Source organism: Poecile atricapillus, chromosome 16 (assembly GCF_030490865.1).
Source record: "Poecile atricapillus isolate bPoeAtr1 chromosome 16, bPoeAtr1.hap1, whole genome shotgun sequence".
Taxonomy (NCBI): domain Eukaryota; kingdom Metazoa; phylum Chordata; class Aves; order Passeriformes; family Paridae; genus Poecile; species Poecile atricapillus.
Genome location: NC_081264.1, coordinates 11,219,960 through 11,237,321, shown reverse-complemented (window position 1 = coordinate 11,237,321; position 17,362 = coordinate 11,219,960). Strand labels below are relative to the sequence as shown.

The 17,362-nt window shown below is 38.2% G+C and overlaps 2 protein-coding genes across 3 annotated transcripts in view; one reads left to right on the top strand and one right to left on the bottom strand.

Annotated features, from left to right (window-relative positions):
- The window catches only part of RSPH14 (radial spoke head 14 homolog), a 78,802-nt gene that overhangs the window by 33,899 nt on the left and 27,541 nt on the right, over nucleotides 1–17,362 (top strand). The window lies entirely within an intron of this gene.
- The window catches only part of GNAZ (G protein subunit alpha z), a 59,327-nt gene that overhangs the window by 28,644 nt on the left and 13,321 nt on the right, over nucleotides 1–17,362 (bottom strand). For both annotated transcript variants that reach the window (XM_058851828.1, XM_058851827.1), the window contains one exon: nucleotides 7,018–8,296. In XM_058851828.1, the coding sequence (XP_058707811.1) occupies nucleotides 7,018–7,740 (723 nt within the window). In that variant the 5' untranslated portion in view covers nucleotides 7,741–8,296. The remainder of the gene's footprint in view (nucleotides 1–7,017; nucleotides 8,297–17,362) is intronic.

The following is a 17,362-nucleotide window of genomic DNA, read 5'->3' as shown; positions in this document are numbered from 1 at the left end:
GTTATTCATTGTCTGCTAATTTTGAAGTATAATCAGGGGACACTGTCATTGGTTGACAAGTTAAAAGTTTAACTGAGCGTATTAATAGCTTTCAAAAAATGCATTTTGATGCTCAAAAATCTTTCCCAAGATACAGGCATACGTATTCAGTCTTGGCAGCACACAATCAAAAAATAAAAAAAAAAAAAGGAAAAAAAAATAAAAGGCTGAAAGCAGTAAAACTGCAGCAACAAGGGCAAATTACTAAATTTCTGCAAGTGTATAGGATCTGTTTAATGCCCAAGCTTATTTAATATCTTAGTTAATGACACAAAGAGTAACTATAGTCACAGATAACACTACATTAAAACATACCATGAACACAGGCCAGGATTAAGACAGCAATACAGCAGAATTAGAATTAATTTCAACTGTATGCCAAGTCACTGAGATTTTTTAAAATTCATGTAAGTAATTTAATTCAGGGATTTTGCAGAATTGACAGAGAGTAGTCACTAATGACTCTTACAAAGGAAAAAAGCAAAATGAGTCTCAAGTTGGGTAAGAGTTTTGCATCCACAGAATATTTTAAATGCAAAAAAAAAAAAGGAACAAAGAAAGTTGTATCTGAAAAGGCTCTAGTCTAGATTGAGTGCTGCTTCAAACTGCCCCAGGAAACTCTTTCTAGGTATGTTTTGGTGATCAAATATATGTATTTGCAAAACTTTATAGCTTAAATAAAACTGACCACCTCTCCAGCAGCCTATAACAAATACCTATATTTTCTTAAGTTGTAAAGTTTCTGTCAGGGCCTAGAATGGCTCCTTTTACCTGTGCTGTTCAACTCAGCCAGAACATGTGGATAGTATAACCACCAAGTGGTTTTGTCAGTGTTGCACTGATGGGTATAAAATGTTATTAGGATGATTACCCTGTAAGGATATTAGTGTAAAGGTTGTAGACAGACTTAATACATTTTTTAAAAGAGAACATGATGAATCCTGTAGCCCTCCAAGAACAAAAATGCTCAGGGATGAGTCCATGGCTAGTGCCAGCCTGACAAGGTTGTTGATTTGACCTGCAATCTAAATTACTGACTTGTAATAAAGGAAGAAAGTTCTGAAAAATCCACCACCACAAAAACTCACTCTGAAGCTGTATTAACAGCAAGGATCCTCCTTTGTTCCAGCATTTCTGCTTGTTTTTAAAGCTAATTGGAATCCACTACTCTTTCCAGGGTTGGCATACCACAGAGAGTTGTTGCAGCTTATACACTTACAAAAATAACCCAAAGTAGCTGTTTTTCTAGACCAGGGTGGAATTTTCTTTTTTTTCATGTTGGCACATTTCTATTCACTCTGATTGTTAAGTATACAACATACAGAATTATGAGAGATGATAACAACACTTCTCTGCCCACTTGACTAATTCTAAGTTTCTAAGCTCAAACCACATTATTATTTTTGTGGCTTCAGTGGGATCATGACCCCTTATAATGCAGTCAAGTGAATTTCCAAGCTACATCTGTATCATCAATATTTCTCATATGTCTTTTCAAAGTTGCTCAGTTTATTGTAAAGTTTGCATTAAAAGTTACATATTTTTGTCACAAAAAGGTAAAACTGATTGCCTGAACTATACCACTCTACTTCATATGCATTAAGTTTCAAAGAGTCTAATTAACTTCTGAAGATTAAACCTCTACATGTCCAAGAAGTATATTTTCCATAACGCTAGGCCAGGCTTGTCACGTGTGCCTCTCAGCCCTGTTGTTCAAGGGACATTTTTCAAGGACAAATTTACAACTTGCTTCTAATTAAATGATGTGCAATAGAGTAATCTAGAGAGTTGCACAAAAAGATGACAATATGCTGTCGAAGAACCTTGTATTGCTCTGATATATTCATCTTCTAACTCCTTGCTATAAGCAGTTCTCCAATTTCACTTGTATCTTTCCTATGACAATATATTTGGGAAGATGTTCGTGGCTTTCCAACCCCATTGAGAGAGGCAGAGACATTCAGTTCCTTTCCTTCACGAACTGAATCTTTATCCAATTGATATGATGCAGTGTATATGATCAGCTCCTCTGCCTGGCAGTGGCTTTCTGACTCATTACAGTTCTCCCAGTGCTTGACAGGTGCCTCGTGCTCATGTGTACGACACTGGTGGCTGCTTTAACCCTGCACTTCCAGAGCAAGCTTTGCTGCCTCTGTACTGATAGGCATTCCTGCAATTCAGCTGGGTTTTGCTTGGGGTTTTTTTCTTCTTTCACAGTTTGAAGAGCACCAGTGTTACTGGATCACTGAGATTTTAACTTCTGTTTATTCATCTGTCAGTACTCACGTCTTTCCACCTAAGAACTATTCTGAGCCTGAAATTCATAGGATAGTTAGGAGCATTCTGCCACTCCTGATGTTTTATATACCTTAATGCTTTACTGCTTGGAATTCATTTAAAAATCACAGCAAAACACGTTACCTAGTCTAGGAGTTTTGAATCTAGCCAGTCACAGAGACCAAAAACAGAGAGTTACATCATCTCTCAGGCATTTGTCATGGGGGGGTTGAGCCATTGCCTGCTGTTACCTAAATACGTCAGGAAATTCAGTCATTTTATTCAGATGTGAGTCTGACAACCAGCCCTGGATACCAAAGCAGACAAATACTAGCCAGTAGGTCCATTATTTCCATGCCATGGTTTTCCAAAACAGATAAAAGTCTTTCTGGTTTTGTCTCCGTGAATTTCTTCTAACTAAGCCTACTGCTCTACAGTGACAAAAATACTTATTTATCTGTAGGTTTAAATACAGGGTTGTCTTAGGGATTAGTCTATTGACATGAAATAGATAAGCCTCACAGCAAAGCTTGCCAGGCTTTTACAATCTGATACTGGCATCTTCCTGCAATCATATGATGGCATTAAATGAGTCTATTTTTTGTATTGAATAGTGTGGCACATTTTCATATTTATTACTTCTTTTTTTTCCAATTAGAGGAAATAATTTAGTGGACATACAGACAGAATTATTTGCCCATAAATAATAAAGTTACTGTCAGTTTCTGAAGTTACATAGACTGTTAAGTTCACGGTATGGCAACAAACCAAAAATATGAAAAATTTCTGTCCCACATGTTCTGTGTGAGAATATTCACATAAGAAGCATGGAATAATAATGAACAATGTAAACAAAAATAAATCTTTGGACTTGAAAGAATATCTAGTAAAAAACCTGCAAACTGGCCATTGATCAATCATTTCCTGTTATGTATGTTCATTATTTTACTGCTGTTTACATATTTAAAAGGTGCATGCTTGGATACAAGTCTTGAGGCTGGAATTGTGATGCATTACTACATAAAGTTAAACTTTGGTAAGGGACTATATATTTCACTTTGTTAAGTGCAAAAAGGCTAGAATTTCATGTGCAGTGCTGAAAGATTACACACATGAGTGCTGAAGTCATCTAGGCTTTGCTCCCACACAAATTTCACTATGAAAAGTCTTGAAATGGAAAAGCTTCATGAAAAAATGGAACAGTTTAGGTCAATCTTTTTCTAGGATTCCCAAGTGACTTAGTTTGTCAGAAAAACGTTTCCTGAAATGATGTTTTACCACTGATAATAACAGGTGCTAGAAGGGCTATGGGTACACAAATCCCAATTTCCCCTCTGTCCTGTTAGTATTAGCATTGCAGGAAAAGAGCTGCATGCCAGAAAGGATTTTTAATACCCTGAATTACTCAAAAAGCTGAATTGTCAGGAAAGGCACATAAGCCCCTCAAGTATTTGGCACATGGGGAAAAAAAAAATTAAAAAGGAAGAAAAAAATGTTACCAATGTTGTTTACTTGAAAAAAAATCCTGGCAGAAACTGGATTTCTGTTCAAAATTCATACAATTAACATTTGACAGAAGGCTTTCCAGTTATTATTAGATAATTGAGAGGTTCCATTATGGGCCCAGCAATTAGTGTTGCATGAGGCCTACTCCAGCCTGAGCTGTTTGCTGCAGTGTTTTGACTTTTTCATCTGCATCCTCCTTTTAACAAGATACTAATAGCCTCAAAAAGCCTAAAATTTAATTTTTATATTCATTTGCAGTAGCTGTAAGAAAGGGAATAAAAATGACTTGTTAACATCCATATTTATAAAATTACTCAACCAGTGTCATTTTTAGACCTGCACAACCTTTACTTGGTATCTCCTGCACCATGTGAATTTCTTGTGACTACTGACCTCAGGAACTCTCAGGCATACACTCATGTTTAATTCAGTTCATTATGTATTTTATTTTTGCATCTTTGAAGTGTTTCTCATAGTCTCAAACCCTGTTGGAGCTACAGGCTGTGGAAGAAAACCATCCTGAGAGAATGTATAGCAGGACAGATGGGGACACTCACAAAGAAATTGCAGGAATCCTTTTCATGGGGACAGGCAACAGCACTGACTTGTGAGAGTACAATTTAACATTCTCTAGCACACATTCATTTAAAGAGAAATTGAAATAAAGATGAGACTCTTAGATATTAACAGGTAGTGCCTTCAAAATGCAGCATGGAACATGCAAGAAGGCAAAAAAAAATATTACTTGATAATGTAACATTATCAAAAGCCAGAGATGGCATCTTAATATGTAATAAAAGATAAAATGGGTCAATCAGCTGCTAAGGACCATGAAAAACAAAACAAGTAATTTATTTGACATAATAGAGAAGAAATCAGCATGGGATATAAAAACTTAAGGCAACCTTCTCAGAGTGCTGCTCAGGAATAATAATCATCCAATAAATCAATAGCAATCCAAAGGTATTTTACAGTTTTGCAACCATGTCAAGAGAAGAGGCAGCTGTTACGTGGTTGAGTCATGCTAACTAGCTATGGTGCATGGAATGCTAAAGCTATATTTATTACATTAAGTAGGGAAAAAACCTCCCAAGACATTGTAGAAATGAAACCAGATACAGATCACATTTCCAGATAACCCTAGATAAGCAGGAAAAATATTGTTACAGAGTGACAGAGCATACAAGGTGGTGGGAAAAAATTAACTGTAATTCTTCATTTATCTTTAGTGAACAGCTAAATATCACAAATGTTCAACAGACAAGCAAAAATATTGGTTTGTTCAGGTCTACAAACTGTCAGCTCAGGTGATTTTATTCCTACAACTGATGTTACCCTGAATAAAGCATAGCAGGAAAAGACAAAAGCCCTTGCAAAAGTCAGCCTTCCCCTTCTGTCATTTGTTTTCAGGCAGGATAAATTTAACTTAGTCACTTAAAATTACACACAAAGGAAAAGTTGTCCAGGCAGCTGATCGTTTGGGCATTATTTTTGTTCTCCCTTCTGCTCACTGGTGTCACTACAACAATCTCACCCTCAGCAGACTTCACGACTCAGCTATAATCAGAACCCACAGTGTGCAGAACTGGCTTTCCCCTCATTTTTTACCATATCTGTCAATCATTACTTTAACGCATCTTCAATAAAGACAGAGTTCATGCATAGCATTTCTCCACTTCTGTCAACAAGATCACAGAAGTTTTCATATTCATACAGATCATTTGCTCAACTTTCACAGTTTATAAATCAGCCAGATTCTTACATGCTCTCTCAAGCAGTAAGTTATGTTTGGCAGTAGGCTAGTTTTATTTAGCAGTTCTCTTCACCACAGATACTACACCAGGAAGCAGTTTACACTCTGCAACTCTATAATTTGTAGGGCTTTTCTCATGAGTGGCAGTCTCAGTGTTGCAGTTCCAGTAATGTACCAATGTATATACTGTTGTTGGTTCTGTATGGACCAATGCTCGTAAGGATTTTTCAGAGTATATTGATTTTTTTTCCCCCTTTCAGGTAGTTCTTTTTGATTTTTAAATCTGAACAGTAAGGCAGGAAAAGTCAAAAGAATTGCAAGAAACTCCTAGTCAGGGTGTAGATGCAAAATACTTTTCCTAATATGTCTGAAAGTGAGGAGAAAGAATTAGTGGCAATGCTTCTCTCATGTCAACAGGAGGTTACTAAACAAAAAGCAGATACAGAAGTCTGCTACAATAGGAAGGCACTAATGCCAAGATAAGAATCTCCAGATAACGAAGGGTAAGTCCAAGCACAGGACAGTGGAATGGCTCATCAGAATAGTACAAAGAAAATAGAAGTGCTGTCTATAAACTGCAGAATCACTAGAGAAGATAAGAATAGGGAAATATTATATATGTGATAAGCTATAGCAATAGAAAAGGGGGACATCATGTGTTCCTACCCACAAACTCCCTTCTCTTAAACAGCATGTTTTACAAGGCTGTCAAAAAAAAAAAATTTCAAATAAAACCCCTGTGAAGCTTAGTTCAGACAATTTGAAAGTCATAGCAAATATATATTTGTGTACCTGTAAGCATTCATTCATTTCCCATAGCTACTGTATTTGCATGCTGTGAAAACCAGAAGCTAACAACATTCAAAACTATAAAATGGGAATGGCTGTTCTTTGGAAAAGGCAAATTGGCCATTTAACCAAAAACAGTCAAAGAAAATTTTAAATATAAAAATGTCATACTAATTTAAAAACATGTTTAATTATTTTAAAAAATTAATTTCATCCCAAATTCCTATTGAAAGTTCTGAAAAAAAACCAGGGGAGAGAAAACTGTTACTTATTATTATTTTAACTTTAGCATTTCCCAGGACCTTTGTGGTGTCCAAATGAACCATCCCTGTACACCAGGATGTCACTACTGCCTACCTTTTTAAGTGGTTTTGAAGTAACAGTTAACTATGTAAACAATTATCTAAAAGGCCCCAAAAAATAATAAATTGGCTGCCATGAGAAGAGCACCTCCATTTCCCAAAAGTAATATTAAATAAGTAACTCTGTCCAGTGGGGAAAACTATCCGAATAAAGGAACCATAACTTCTGGGTTTTCCTAAAGATTGAGGATTATTGCCTTGGGAGGGAAGGAAGGAGGGAGAGATAAAAGACCAAATACTGGTGAAAGAGAAAGGAAAAGAAAGAGAAGCAGGAGCAGAAGGTTCACTTACTGTTTGGTTATCTTCATACAGCTTCAAGTCATACCCACTCAGCTCCACACAGAAAATTATTGCTGTAACCCCCTCGAAACAGTGGATCCACTTTTTGCGTTCAGATCTCTGTCCACCCACATCCACCATTTTGAAAGTCAGCTCTTTGAAGGTGAACTTATTTTCTACAATCCCTGTGGTCATGTCCCGAGACCGCAGAATATCTTCCACCGTGGGGATGTAGTCCAGAGCTGCGATCCGTTCCAGGTCGTTCAGGTAGTACGCAGCATTATCCTCCAGGTGGTACTCGTTGGAGCGGCAAAAACACTCCTGCACGCCGGGGTCTGCCCACAGCCTCTTCATCACCCCCAGCAGCTCTGGGGTAATCTCCCCTTTGCTCTCGGCTGGGCCTGTCAGGGCAAAAAGCTGCACTGCATCGTATGCTCTGTCAGGGTTGTGAAATTCTATCTTAAGGGTGGCCAGAGCCCGAATGATACGTGTGAGAGAGTCAATTGCATTATAGATAATCAGAGGTTTGTATTCCTTACAGGCCTCCAAGTTAAAGCCACCACTGTGAATGATTTTCATCTGCTTTACGATAGTACTCTTCCCAGAATTGCTGGTGCCCAGGAGGAGGAGTTTTATCTCTCTTCGTTGTCGCTGACTTTCAGAGCGCAGGTGGCGGTCAATCCTTCGCGACCGCCGCGCTGCCTCTTTCTCCTCAGAGCTTTGCCGACATCCCATGGTACAGCAGGCAGGTACAGAAGGGAACGGGTGCAGACTGGCTCACTCTGTTGGCGTCTCACAAAAAGATCTGCGGTGCTTTTTAGTTCACGTGCCAGGTACGCCCCGAAAGGAAAAACGGTCCCTATCCAATACCTGATGATCCCCGATGCCTACAGCCACCTAGTTGAGTCCCAGCAGGGGTGCAAACACATGTAGGTGTGCAGCCACTGAAATAGTCTCTTCAGTAGATCTCATGGCACTCCCCTTCCCAGTGCATAAAATGTGGCACATTCCTGTTAATGACGGGACGCTTCCCTTTGCCACAGTTTGTCTAGAACCATCAAATACCCATTTCTGTTCTGCATAATGATTTTGCTGCCTTCTGTCCAAAGGTAAGAAGCCGCACTTTCACCTTCTCTGCTCTAGCCTTTTCTTCTGATCGTGTTCTCTGGTTGCTGTGGTGATGCTGCAAGATAAAGCTGAAGCTCTTTTCACTGGTACTGTGCTTGTTTTGTTTCTCTTCCCCCACTTCTTCAGCTGATCCAGTTCAGCTCTGTAAATCTGTTCTTTCCACCTGCCAAACAATGGGAAAAGAAATGAATGAGAGACTCTGCTTCCTTGCAGCAAGCCACTCACTTTTTCCTCCTCTTCTAGACTTCTGAACCTTTTATTATGCCAAATGGAAAAAAGCAGATGGAAAAATATGTAAAGAAAAGCAAATATTTAAAATGATAGTAAAAGCATAGGGACAGCTGAAGCTCACAGACTAAGAAAATGTGGTTCCTGAACAATAGTAAATCAAATCTCCCTTTCAGCCTTCTGTGTTTTATTGTCTAAACCTACATGAAAACAAACAGTGCTGAGCTCTGCCCCAATTTCTCCCTCAGCAAGAGCTTATGGCAGTGCTTCTCCTGCACAGTTCTGTTCCGAATGGTTTGTCTGAAGTAGAAAATGAAAGACTCACAACTACTTTTCCCAGCTTCTCTATTTATATCAGTATCTTGTACTCAGACAGATGTCCTCCTGAGCTTTCTTTCATCTTATCTATCTCCACTGAACATTTAAATAACTAAATTAGGAAGCAAAAGATGCTGATTAACTTAGTTTCATGAATTTGAGAAAGGAAGAGTTGCTGATCTTTGTAACAGCTCTCTTCTTCTTTCCCCTTGGAGAACAGTATTGTTAAATACAGTACCTGCATCTTGTTTAACCAATAAAGGGATGCAAACTTTGTAAGCTTCTTTCCATAGCCAAGCTAAGTGTTATTGAGCCTCCTCTCTTTCCATTTCAACACAGGAAATTCTGAACTACAGTAAAAGGGAACAATGAATACAAGGTGAATTTTTCATACAAGAGGCACAGGAAACACCATCCTAAGCGAGGGCAGAGAGCTTTTCAGTGACTGTTAGAGCAATTATTCTTTCCCAGATTAGAGTTTAAGCCTACTAGTTGGAACTCTGCAGAAGGCAACAGCAGGAAGCAGTTACTCTCACAGAGGGAAAACACATTACTAACAGCTGATTGGTGATCATTTGCCTCTCTTCTAGGAAGGGCTTGCTGCTCCCACTAAGCTCTGAGCACAGTGGGCAGCGGAATCACAGATGTCACAGCTTCCTCCCCAAGTGCTGCCCCAGCACACCTTGGCACCTCTCCTGCTGCCTGGTTACTTGTGCCTAGAGGCTGCTCTGTGAGTGTATTTGCAAACCAAAGTACAGGGCACTTGCAGAGTCTCCTAAAGCAAACTTTCTACTACATTTTAATAAAATTAAGTCTCCCAATACCATTTTCAAAGTTTCCCTATAAGCCTTTAGAAGTTTTTCCGCTTGAACTCATCAATATTTAAACATAGATGTGACAATAAATTAAAATACATATTAAAGAGAATGATTCTACACCAGGAGAGAGATAGAATGTTCCAAGCCAGATGTTGAGCCTCAAGCTTTTGTGAGAAAAGAACTATAACTATTTGTAAACTCATGTACTTAACTTTCTAACTGACCATATTCTAATGGTTATTAAAATACGATTATAGAATATGGAATATATAGAATATAGAATATTAGATATATATATATAATATTGAATAAAATAATCTTACTCTGAGTTGTTCTAAACTATCCAGTCAGTACAAAGAGCCACCTCTCCTTAGCAGTTTGAAGTGCTTGTCTCTTGTCTTTGCCTGTAGGGACCACAGTGCTTGAACAGACTGGCAGTTTAAGCATTTTGGGTATCTTAAATGTCAAGACATCCAAATCCTTTGCCCCAGATGCACCATGTATTGCTCTTACCTGGTCTAAAACTCTACAAGAGAGTCTTAATATCAGCTATATTTATCTTACTTCTCTTGTATGACAGGACATGAGCACATGAAGGACAGATTAATTAGTGAGAAATTAAAATAATAATGTACACATTAATAGAATGGTAATTAGCACAACTTTACTTACTCTGAAGATGTGGAAAGGAAAACCCTCCCAAGTGAGGAGTTACACTTTCTTCAAATAATTCACTTTTTCCAATAATGACAGAAAATGAAAAATTAGAGTTGAGGAAGCTGGTTTCTAGCCATGCAGAGAGAATGAAATTCCTGTCTTAGATATCAGGCCAAATTCTTATTTTACTTATATAAAAATCAGGGTTGTTTCCATTAATCACACTTACTCTGACATGTTCAGGACATTTCAAACTGGTTCTCCTTTAAGTCCTCATCATTACAGGCCTCATTGTCATTCATTGACAAAACCACTTGCTGCATTCTTTATGACATTTTCTATGTATCACAGTGATTACAGATGAAGAATTTTGCAAGAAACACATATGAGACTTCCCCTCTCTATTGTAGTTCCATCCTGAACAAAAGAGGCTTGCTAGCAATGAGCAGCAAGAGGGCACATATTCATGCCAAAAGGCAGCAGTGCTTAGGATAAATCTGGCGATTTTTTGACTATATAAGACAAGCAGATCTTTTTTAAACTTCATGTTATTTGCCTCAAACACTTATGAAAAATTATTTGGAAAAAAGACTGTCAAGGATAATTTTTTCCTCTCATTTAGCTCATATATTCTGTAGGGTATTTCCTATTGCATATTTCCACAACACATTTAGATGCTTCATTCATATTCCACAGTCTTTTACCTATCAACTATTTTGTTTGCTGGTCATTAATATGCTTAACACCAAAAAAAAGGTGAAGTAGGATATCCTAATTGTAGGAAAGACCAGGAGTATGTAAATGCACTTTGGTTTTACACTCTTGAATTTCTTTTTTTTCCTTTTCTGACTTCTAGTCATTCCTATTGTATACATTGAAATGATATTTGGATATCACTATTTCAAGTGGTAACACAAGGAGCTGATTATATTACTGCTTTGTAAGCAGACTAGTAAATACTATTTTCAAATAGGCATTACAGTAAGAAATTCAGTTTATTTAAGTATTGCCATATACAGTGTAAAAAATCTCTCATGTTCACAGTCAATACTTTTTAAAACTCAGGAAACTTCACAAACTATTACATTACTGCACTTTACTGCCCTGGCTACATACAAATGAGCTTCCTCTTACCAGGTTTACTTTTTCTTGGAATGCACTCAGAAAATAAGGCAGTCTAGATTTTGTTGGGGTTTTAAAATCAGATTTTATATTAAACAGATAAGTGTTTTATGGCTATAAGTTTCTAATTAGGTAAGTGTATTTTCAGTTGCTCTAGTGGAAAGCCCTATTGCTTCCTTCCACTTGCACACCTGTCTAAAGTTTGTTTAAAAAAATCTTATTATTCAGATGACCAGATTATACTGTATCTGTGTGACTTAACTAACATATTTGCCTTTTCCTGACAAGAGAAGGCTCAAAATGTTAAGAAAACATGTTTTTTTTAAAATCTGATGATACAGATGGACTATTTTGTTATGACTAGGATTGGTAGCTTTTCCCTCAAGATAAGATTAACGTGCCCCAAATCCTGACCTAACAGTAATCTATTTCCATTGTCAAAAGAGGAATGCTAGCAATTCCTGGAGTGGGAAGGACACCTGAATAAAATTCTGCACTGGTCAATGTGTTAATGTCAAAGTGTTGAAGCCCATTAAACTGAGCAGCTGTTTAGTGCTGCCATGTTCTGACCACCCATTTGTAGCCAATAAAACCAGTCATTATTGTTGGTTTCATATCTAGGCTCGCTCTTTGCCCTTATCCATCACTCCTGGCTTGTGCAAACTGATCCATGTGTGTGTAATATAAACACTTATCCCTTTTCCCAGCATGTTCCTCAGTTATGGCAGCAGAGGGAGAAGAAGCATAGGGAAGGAGAATGACACACCACCACAATTCAATTGTAAATACTTCCATAAGGGAAGAGCCAAGTATTGTCTCTGGATTCATTAGCTACTGACACATCACCATGGAACACAGAATTATGGAAACTGCCTGGAAAGATGTTTCCCCCACGATCTTGTAGAAAGGCAGTGACTCCTAAGCTGAGAACAAAACCAGTGGCTGTGACTGTCACAGCACAGAGACTGTGCATGCTGCCAGCAGCAGGAATTTCAGCTGCAGTTGTAGGCACAGAGCTGTGTTATCCCTCTGATAATTTAACTTCACGACCACCAGCCCACTCACACACACTAAAAAGCTTTTACACCCATGTGAAAGCAAACTCAAGCAAATCCAGCAAGAAGTTGCACAGAACTCATATAAGACTTACAAATGTAAGCCAAGCTGCTGTAATCAGTTTCTAATGATTACACACATCCACTGAGAATTCCTGTTCTTTAACAAAACCTTATTTCTGCACGTTTTAACTTTCAATCATTTCTTATACTATTAATGAAAGAGAAGAAGACACAAGGGAGTGTGATATATCAGGACATAGCCAAGGCATTTACTGAGGAAGAAATGAAGTGTTCTACTTGATGCAGGCTTTTGTTGAGGGAGAGAGAGAAAAAGAAAGGAACTGAGGCTCACAAGAGATAGGAAAATTAGGAAAAATAGGTCCAGATTTTTGAATCTGGGAAGCATCCAGAAAAGACATGCATGCTATAGAAATACAAGGGTGAAATAACCTCACAGAAATTAATTTACTGTTTTATGCATGGTAATTGAAGTCCATTTATTGCAGAAGAAAGTTACTTTAAAACTGTGGCCATGGATATTACTGACATTCTCTTTATACAATCATTGAAACCTGAAAGACAAGGAAGTATGTTCAAGTTATGATAAAACTTTTAATTATTTAATTAAGGCACTATAATCCCACCCAAAACAAAGGATGGGCCTGGTGTAATTGTTGAACAAGAAAACAGCAGAGAAAGCTGTTGTATTTGAGGTTTATTTATTGCAGCAGTTAAAATGTATATTCTGTGAGATGAGTGAAGAAAGAAGTGTCATTATTTAATTAGCTGAGTGTTTGGACATTACCAAGTTCTGTCCCTTTTTGTCATGGGGTTCTTTGTGATGTCAATTAACTCCTTTAAGCACATATTTCAAAGATGATTTTGCTTATTGATTTCTTAGATGCCCAATTTGAGATGCTGTTTGTGACAAAGAAATGCACTGAGTTTTCAAGTGTAATCAGCCTCGGTGATAGCTGTGCTCTAAATATTCAAATATTGAATAAATAATCTTTTTTCACTTGATCCATCTTGATCTCTATTTGAGAAATAGGGCCTAACCTCTATACCAACTCCCCAAGATAAAGCCAAGAAATTATTCATGTCCATGCAAAAGATACCAAAATGAGAGGAATAGGAAAGTCAGTCAAGAAATGAGTATTCTTGGCACAGGACCTTGGCCAGAGCAAACAACATCAAATAACAGAAGCTGCTGTGTAAGGATGGGATTCTAACAATAAGGGTTGTCAAGGAAAGTAAAAGGCCAATGATTAAAAAAAATTAATTCAGAAGTGAGTCGAAGGCAGGGGATGAGAAGGGCACTGATCAGAACTGGTGCCATTCCCTGAGCTCCTTAGTGTCACCAGCACTGCCTGTTACCAGCCCCAGCTGCTTTCAACACCCTTGCAGGAAGAACAATTGGTTGGTCCATTAGGTTCTCATCTGTTGATTCCCACTGTGATTTTATAGAAATACTCCGATTTGTGGCATAAAATCTGAGCTCAACTAATAGAATTGCCACCTAGGGATACCATTTTGTGATATGTGGCAGAAGTTTTGCAAGGAAATAATGGAGAACCTAAAGAAAATTACTTATTGTGTAGGCATAGACCTATCCATATATTATCAAGTGTGCCTGACATGGGGTAGAACATATTTGCTGCACTGAGATATTATATTCATTAGCTTAAACATCTTTTTCTATTGTTTGGAAAATATCCAACAAGCTTTAGCAGTACCACAATACAAATTATTCTGGTTAGGGATACCCACTAGCTAAGTTTATCACCCAGCCAAAATTCAGCATGCAGGCTTCATCCAAGATTTAGGGAAACCGAAGAACTTATAGTGAAAACAGAATCTCTTACAAACCAAGCATTCAACAAGAACCTGTTGGCTATTTTTCTTTTAACTGTGCACACCCCACTTACTAGAGGAAGTTGGAAACATAAATCCTGTGAAGCATTAATACCTAAAATACTTGACAGTTATTTAAATTATGACCTATTTTAGCAACATCCACAAGCTACTGTGAAAGAGTGAGAAGAAGCACCAACACAACCAGAGACTGGCTGACTCTTGAATAGAGCCAGATATACAACAGTTCTGTTCTGAGCTGCATGGCCAAAAATGCAGAGCAGAGTCAGTGAGCACACAGGGAGTTGCTGTGCTTCACAGCAGTTTCACTAAGCCCAGTCTGCCACAGCAGCTTTAGAGGTGACCTTTAGACCGGCATAAAAAAGCATTACAAGAACAAGAATATTACAGTGGGTCTAACAGTGGGTGTGCAGGAAATCCTGGCTGCTAAACAAGGGTGAGAAGTAACAACACACACAGCATCTGCTTTAGGGACATACAAACATCAGACTTGTTTAAAAGTGTGCAATAAAGCAGCAAACAAAATGCAGCGGCCACTCAGTGTTTTGTAAGCACCTTGGGTGGTGACAGCAGTGGAGGTTATGTCTTCATTGGTGTTGCTGCTTGGCTTTTGTCATTAGTGGGACCATAACCTTACCACCTTATGTGGGTGATTCAAGAGCTAAGACTCACTACCACAGGGTTGCTGTTTCATGAATCTTACAGGGATAAGGAGATTATTTTATTACATAAAAAATAATGCACTAGTAAACATTAGATTTGTTCATTAATGTGATGGCAAATTTCCTATCATTCATTCAACCTTGTTGCACACAATACCTTATGAAAGATAAGGGCATTTTGGTAGTTACAGCAAAAGAAATTTTAAGAGGGATTTGTAACAGAACAGTATAGCCTTGTAAAAGTTTCTCTTCCTGTGCATAAAAGGTGGCAAAATAAAGCAAAATCGTGCTTGCTTTTAGCTGTTCTAGTGACAGGTATGAGCTGTGGGAATCTCTGTAGTGAGAACATGAGAGTCTGGGTACAGATAACAGTGTCCTGAAGACAGGAGGTTTGTTTAATGCAATAGAGAAAAGCAGCCAGTGAAGATTCAAAGATTGAAACTCAAAGCCAAGCAAGAGGAAAGGAGAAGATGCTCCAGTAAATGGGAATCCTGGAAACAACAGATGAGTTTTATCTGTGATGATGCATAAGAAAGCATCTTGGAGACAGAAATACATCACTGCTGGTTTTAAGGGAAAGAACTGGAGGAATGGTAAAGATTAAGGCAAGGAACAAGAGAATAACGTCACAGAAGCTAGGTAAGATTTGTAGGGTAAATTGAATGGTATATAAATACAGGAAGCAAGAAATCCTGTATGGATGAAGAGAAAGAAGAGATAGCAATAGAGGAAGGAAAGATGAAGTGAGAAGAGCAGAAGGGCACATCTTACTATACCATACTGGCATAAGATCAGCAGAAATCTGCACACAGAAAAAGATCAGAGGGAAAGGATTGACTCAGAATCTGTAAAGATGGGTCTGCACATATGGAATTTAATTACACTAGGAGAGAAAAAAAAAAGGAGAGAATAAATCCAGGGTGTTAATGGTGGAAGGAATTGCCTAGGTCATCAGACTTCCATCAGAATGGTTTTGCTCGAGAAAGGACATTGGTGGAAGTGGATAAGAACTGGAAAGTTGGCAAGAATAGACCTTCCAGTGAAAGACAGAACAAAAAGGTTTGGAAGGAGAAGAGCAAAATACAGGAACCGTTTCAGTAGAGGTAATAACCACTGAATTCATGGAAAGGCTGGGTGAAAGCATGGGAGGACTGGCAATGTGATAGTTAAAGCTGGGAACTAAGCAACAGAGAATGAGTAATGTTTCACAGAGAACAAATCAAAAGAACCTTGGTGAATGAAAAAACAGAAAAACAGACATAGGTTGAATGAGTATGCAGGAGCAGCAAGTTACCAACATGAGAAAAAGTCAAAAAAGGATTATAGAAGGGAGTTCAGAGGCAGCAGCTCAATGAAAGCATGAGAGGAAAGAGCAACATGGGGCAGAAAATCCATTGAAGAGCTGGTCAAAATGGAAGAGAAGGAAGCAGTAGAGAAGGAATAAAGCCAGTAGTTCTCGTGATGGTCTAATTTAAGAAAGGACAAGAAACCTTCAGCACTTTTGTCAGGTAATTAACCTCACAACAAGACAGAATCATAGATTAAAATGCTGTTCTTAATATAATAAGAGAAAGAAAGGAAGAGAGTGTCAATATCAGCACAAAAGGCAGGGCTATCACCAGGGATTAATTTGGTAGTTAGGGTACAGAGTATTTTCCAGCCCTAGGTCACACATAAAATTAACCATATGAACTATGTCAGAAGATATCTACATCAGAACTGTGGATTTTCTAGGTTTCATCTTAACAACTCGAATTAAACATTATTTTATCCACAGAAGTGAGATGAGAAGTGGAAGAAGTATTAGACTGCAGTCCAGGACCAAAAGAATATAAATCCCAAGAGGCTAAAGAGAATCCACGATGTTCTCAGAAGTGTGACTCATGGGAGAGGACTTGGATGCTACCAAGCACAGATTACAGCTGCAGCCTACGCCTGGTCTCATTCTGCTTCTCTTTTGAAATTCAGAAGCTCTGACAGTCGTACGCTCCTGCTGCCTGCAAGAGCTTCGGCAGGTACATCTCAGAGAGCTGAGCTGCTGTTGGAGTTACTCTCTAATTCAAAAGACCATTTTTTTAGAAGTTGAATATGAAGGAAGTTACCCATGTTCTGGTTTTGATATGAAATTGCTTTGTGCCAGTTCCAAAACACAGATATACTTTACCTCACAGACAATAACTGCAACCAGAAACGTTTAAGTACAACATTGTACAATGGTTAATAAGCTCCTGGTTTCAAAAGCCAAGCCAAGCCATCATTTTGCCATCTAGGTTAAGTTCTGTAGAGACCTATAGAAACTAAGTTCTTTTTCACTCACAGTAAAGCAAAAAGACCTTGGTATCTGATGCATCAACTTCTTTAGCTCCCATTTTTCCTTCACTGACACCTCCCCCTGAACAAAACCAAAACAAAACACCAACACAAAACCCCACCACCCACTAATTGCTGCTGCCAGAAAGAACCTAACATCCTTTTGAGGTTTAGCAGCTAC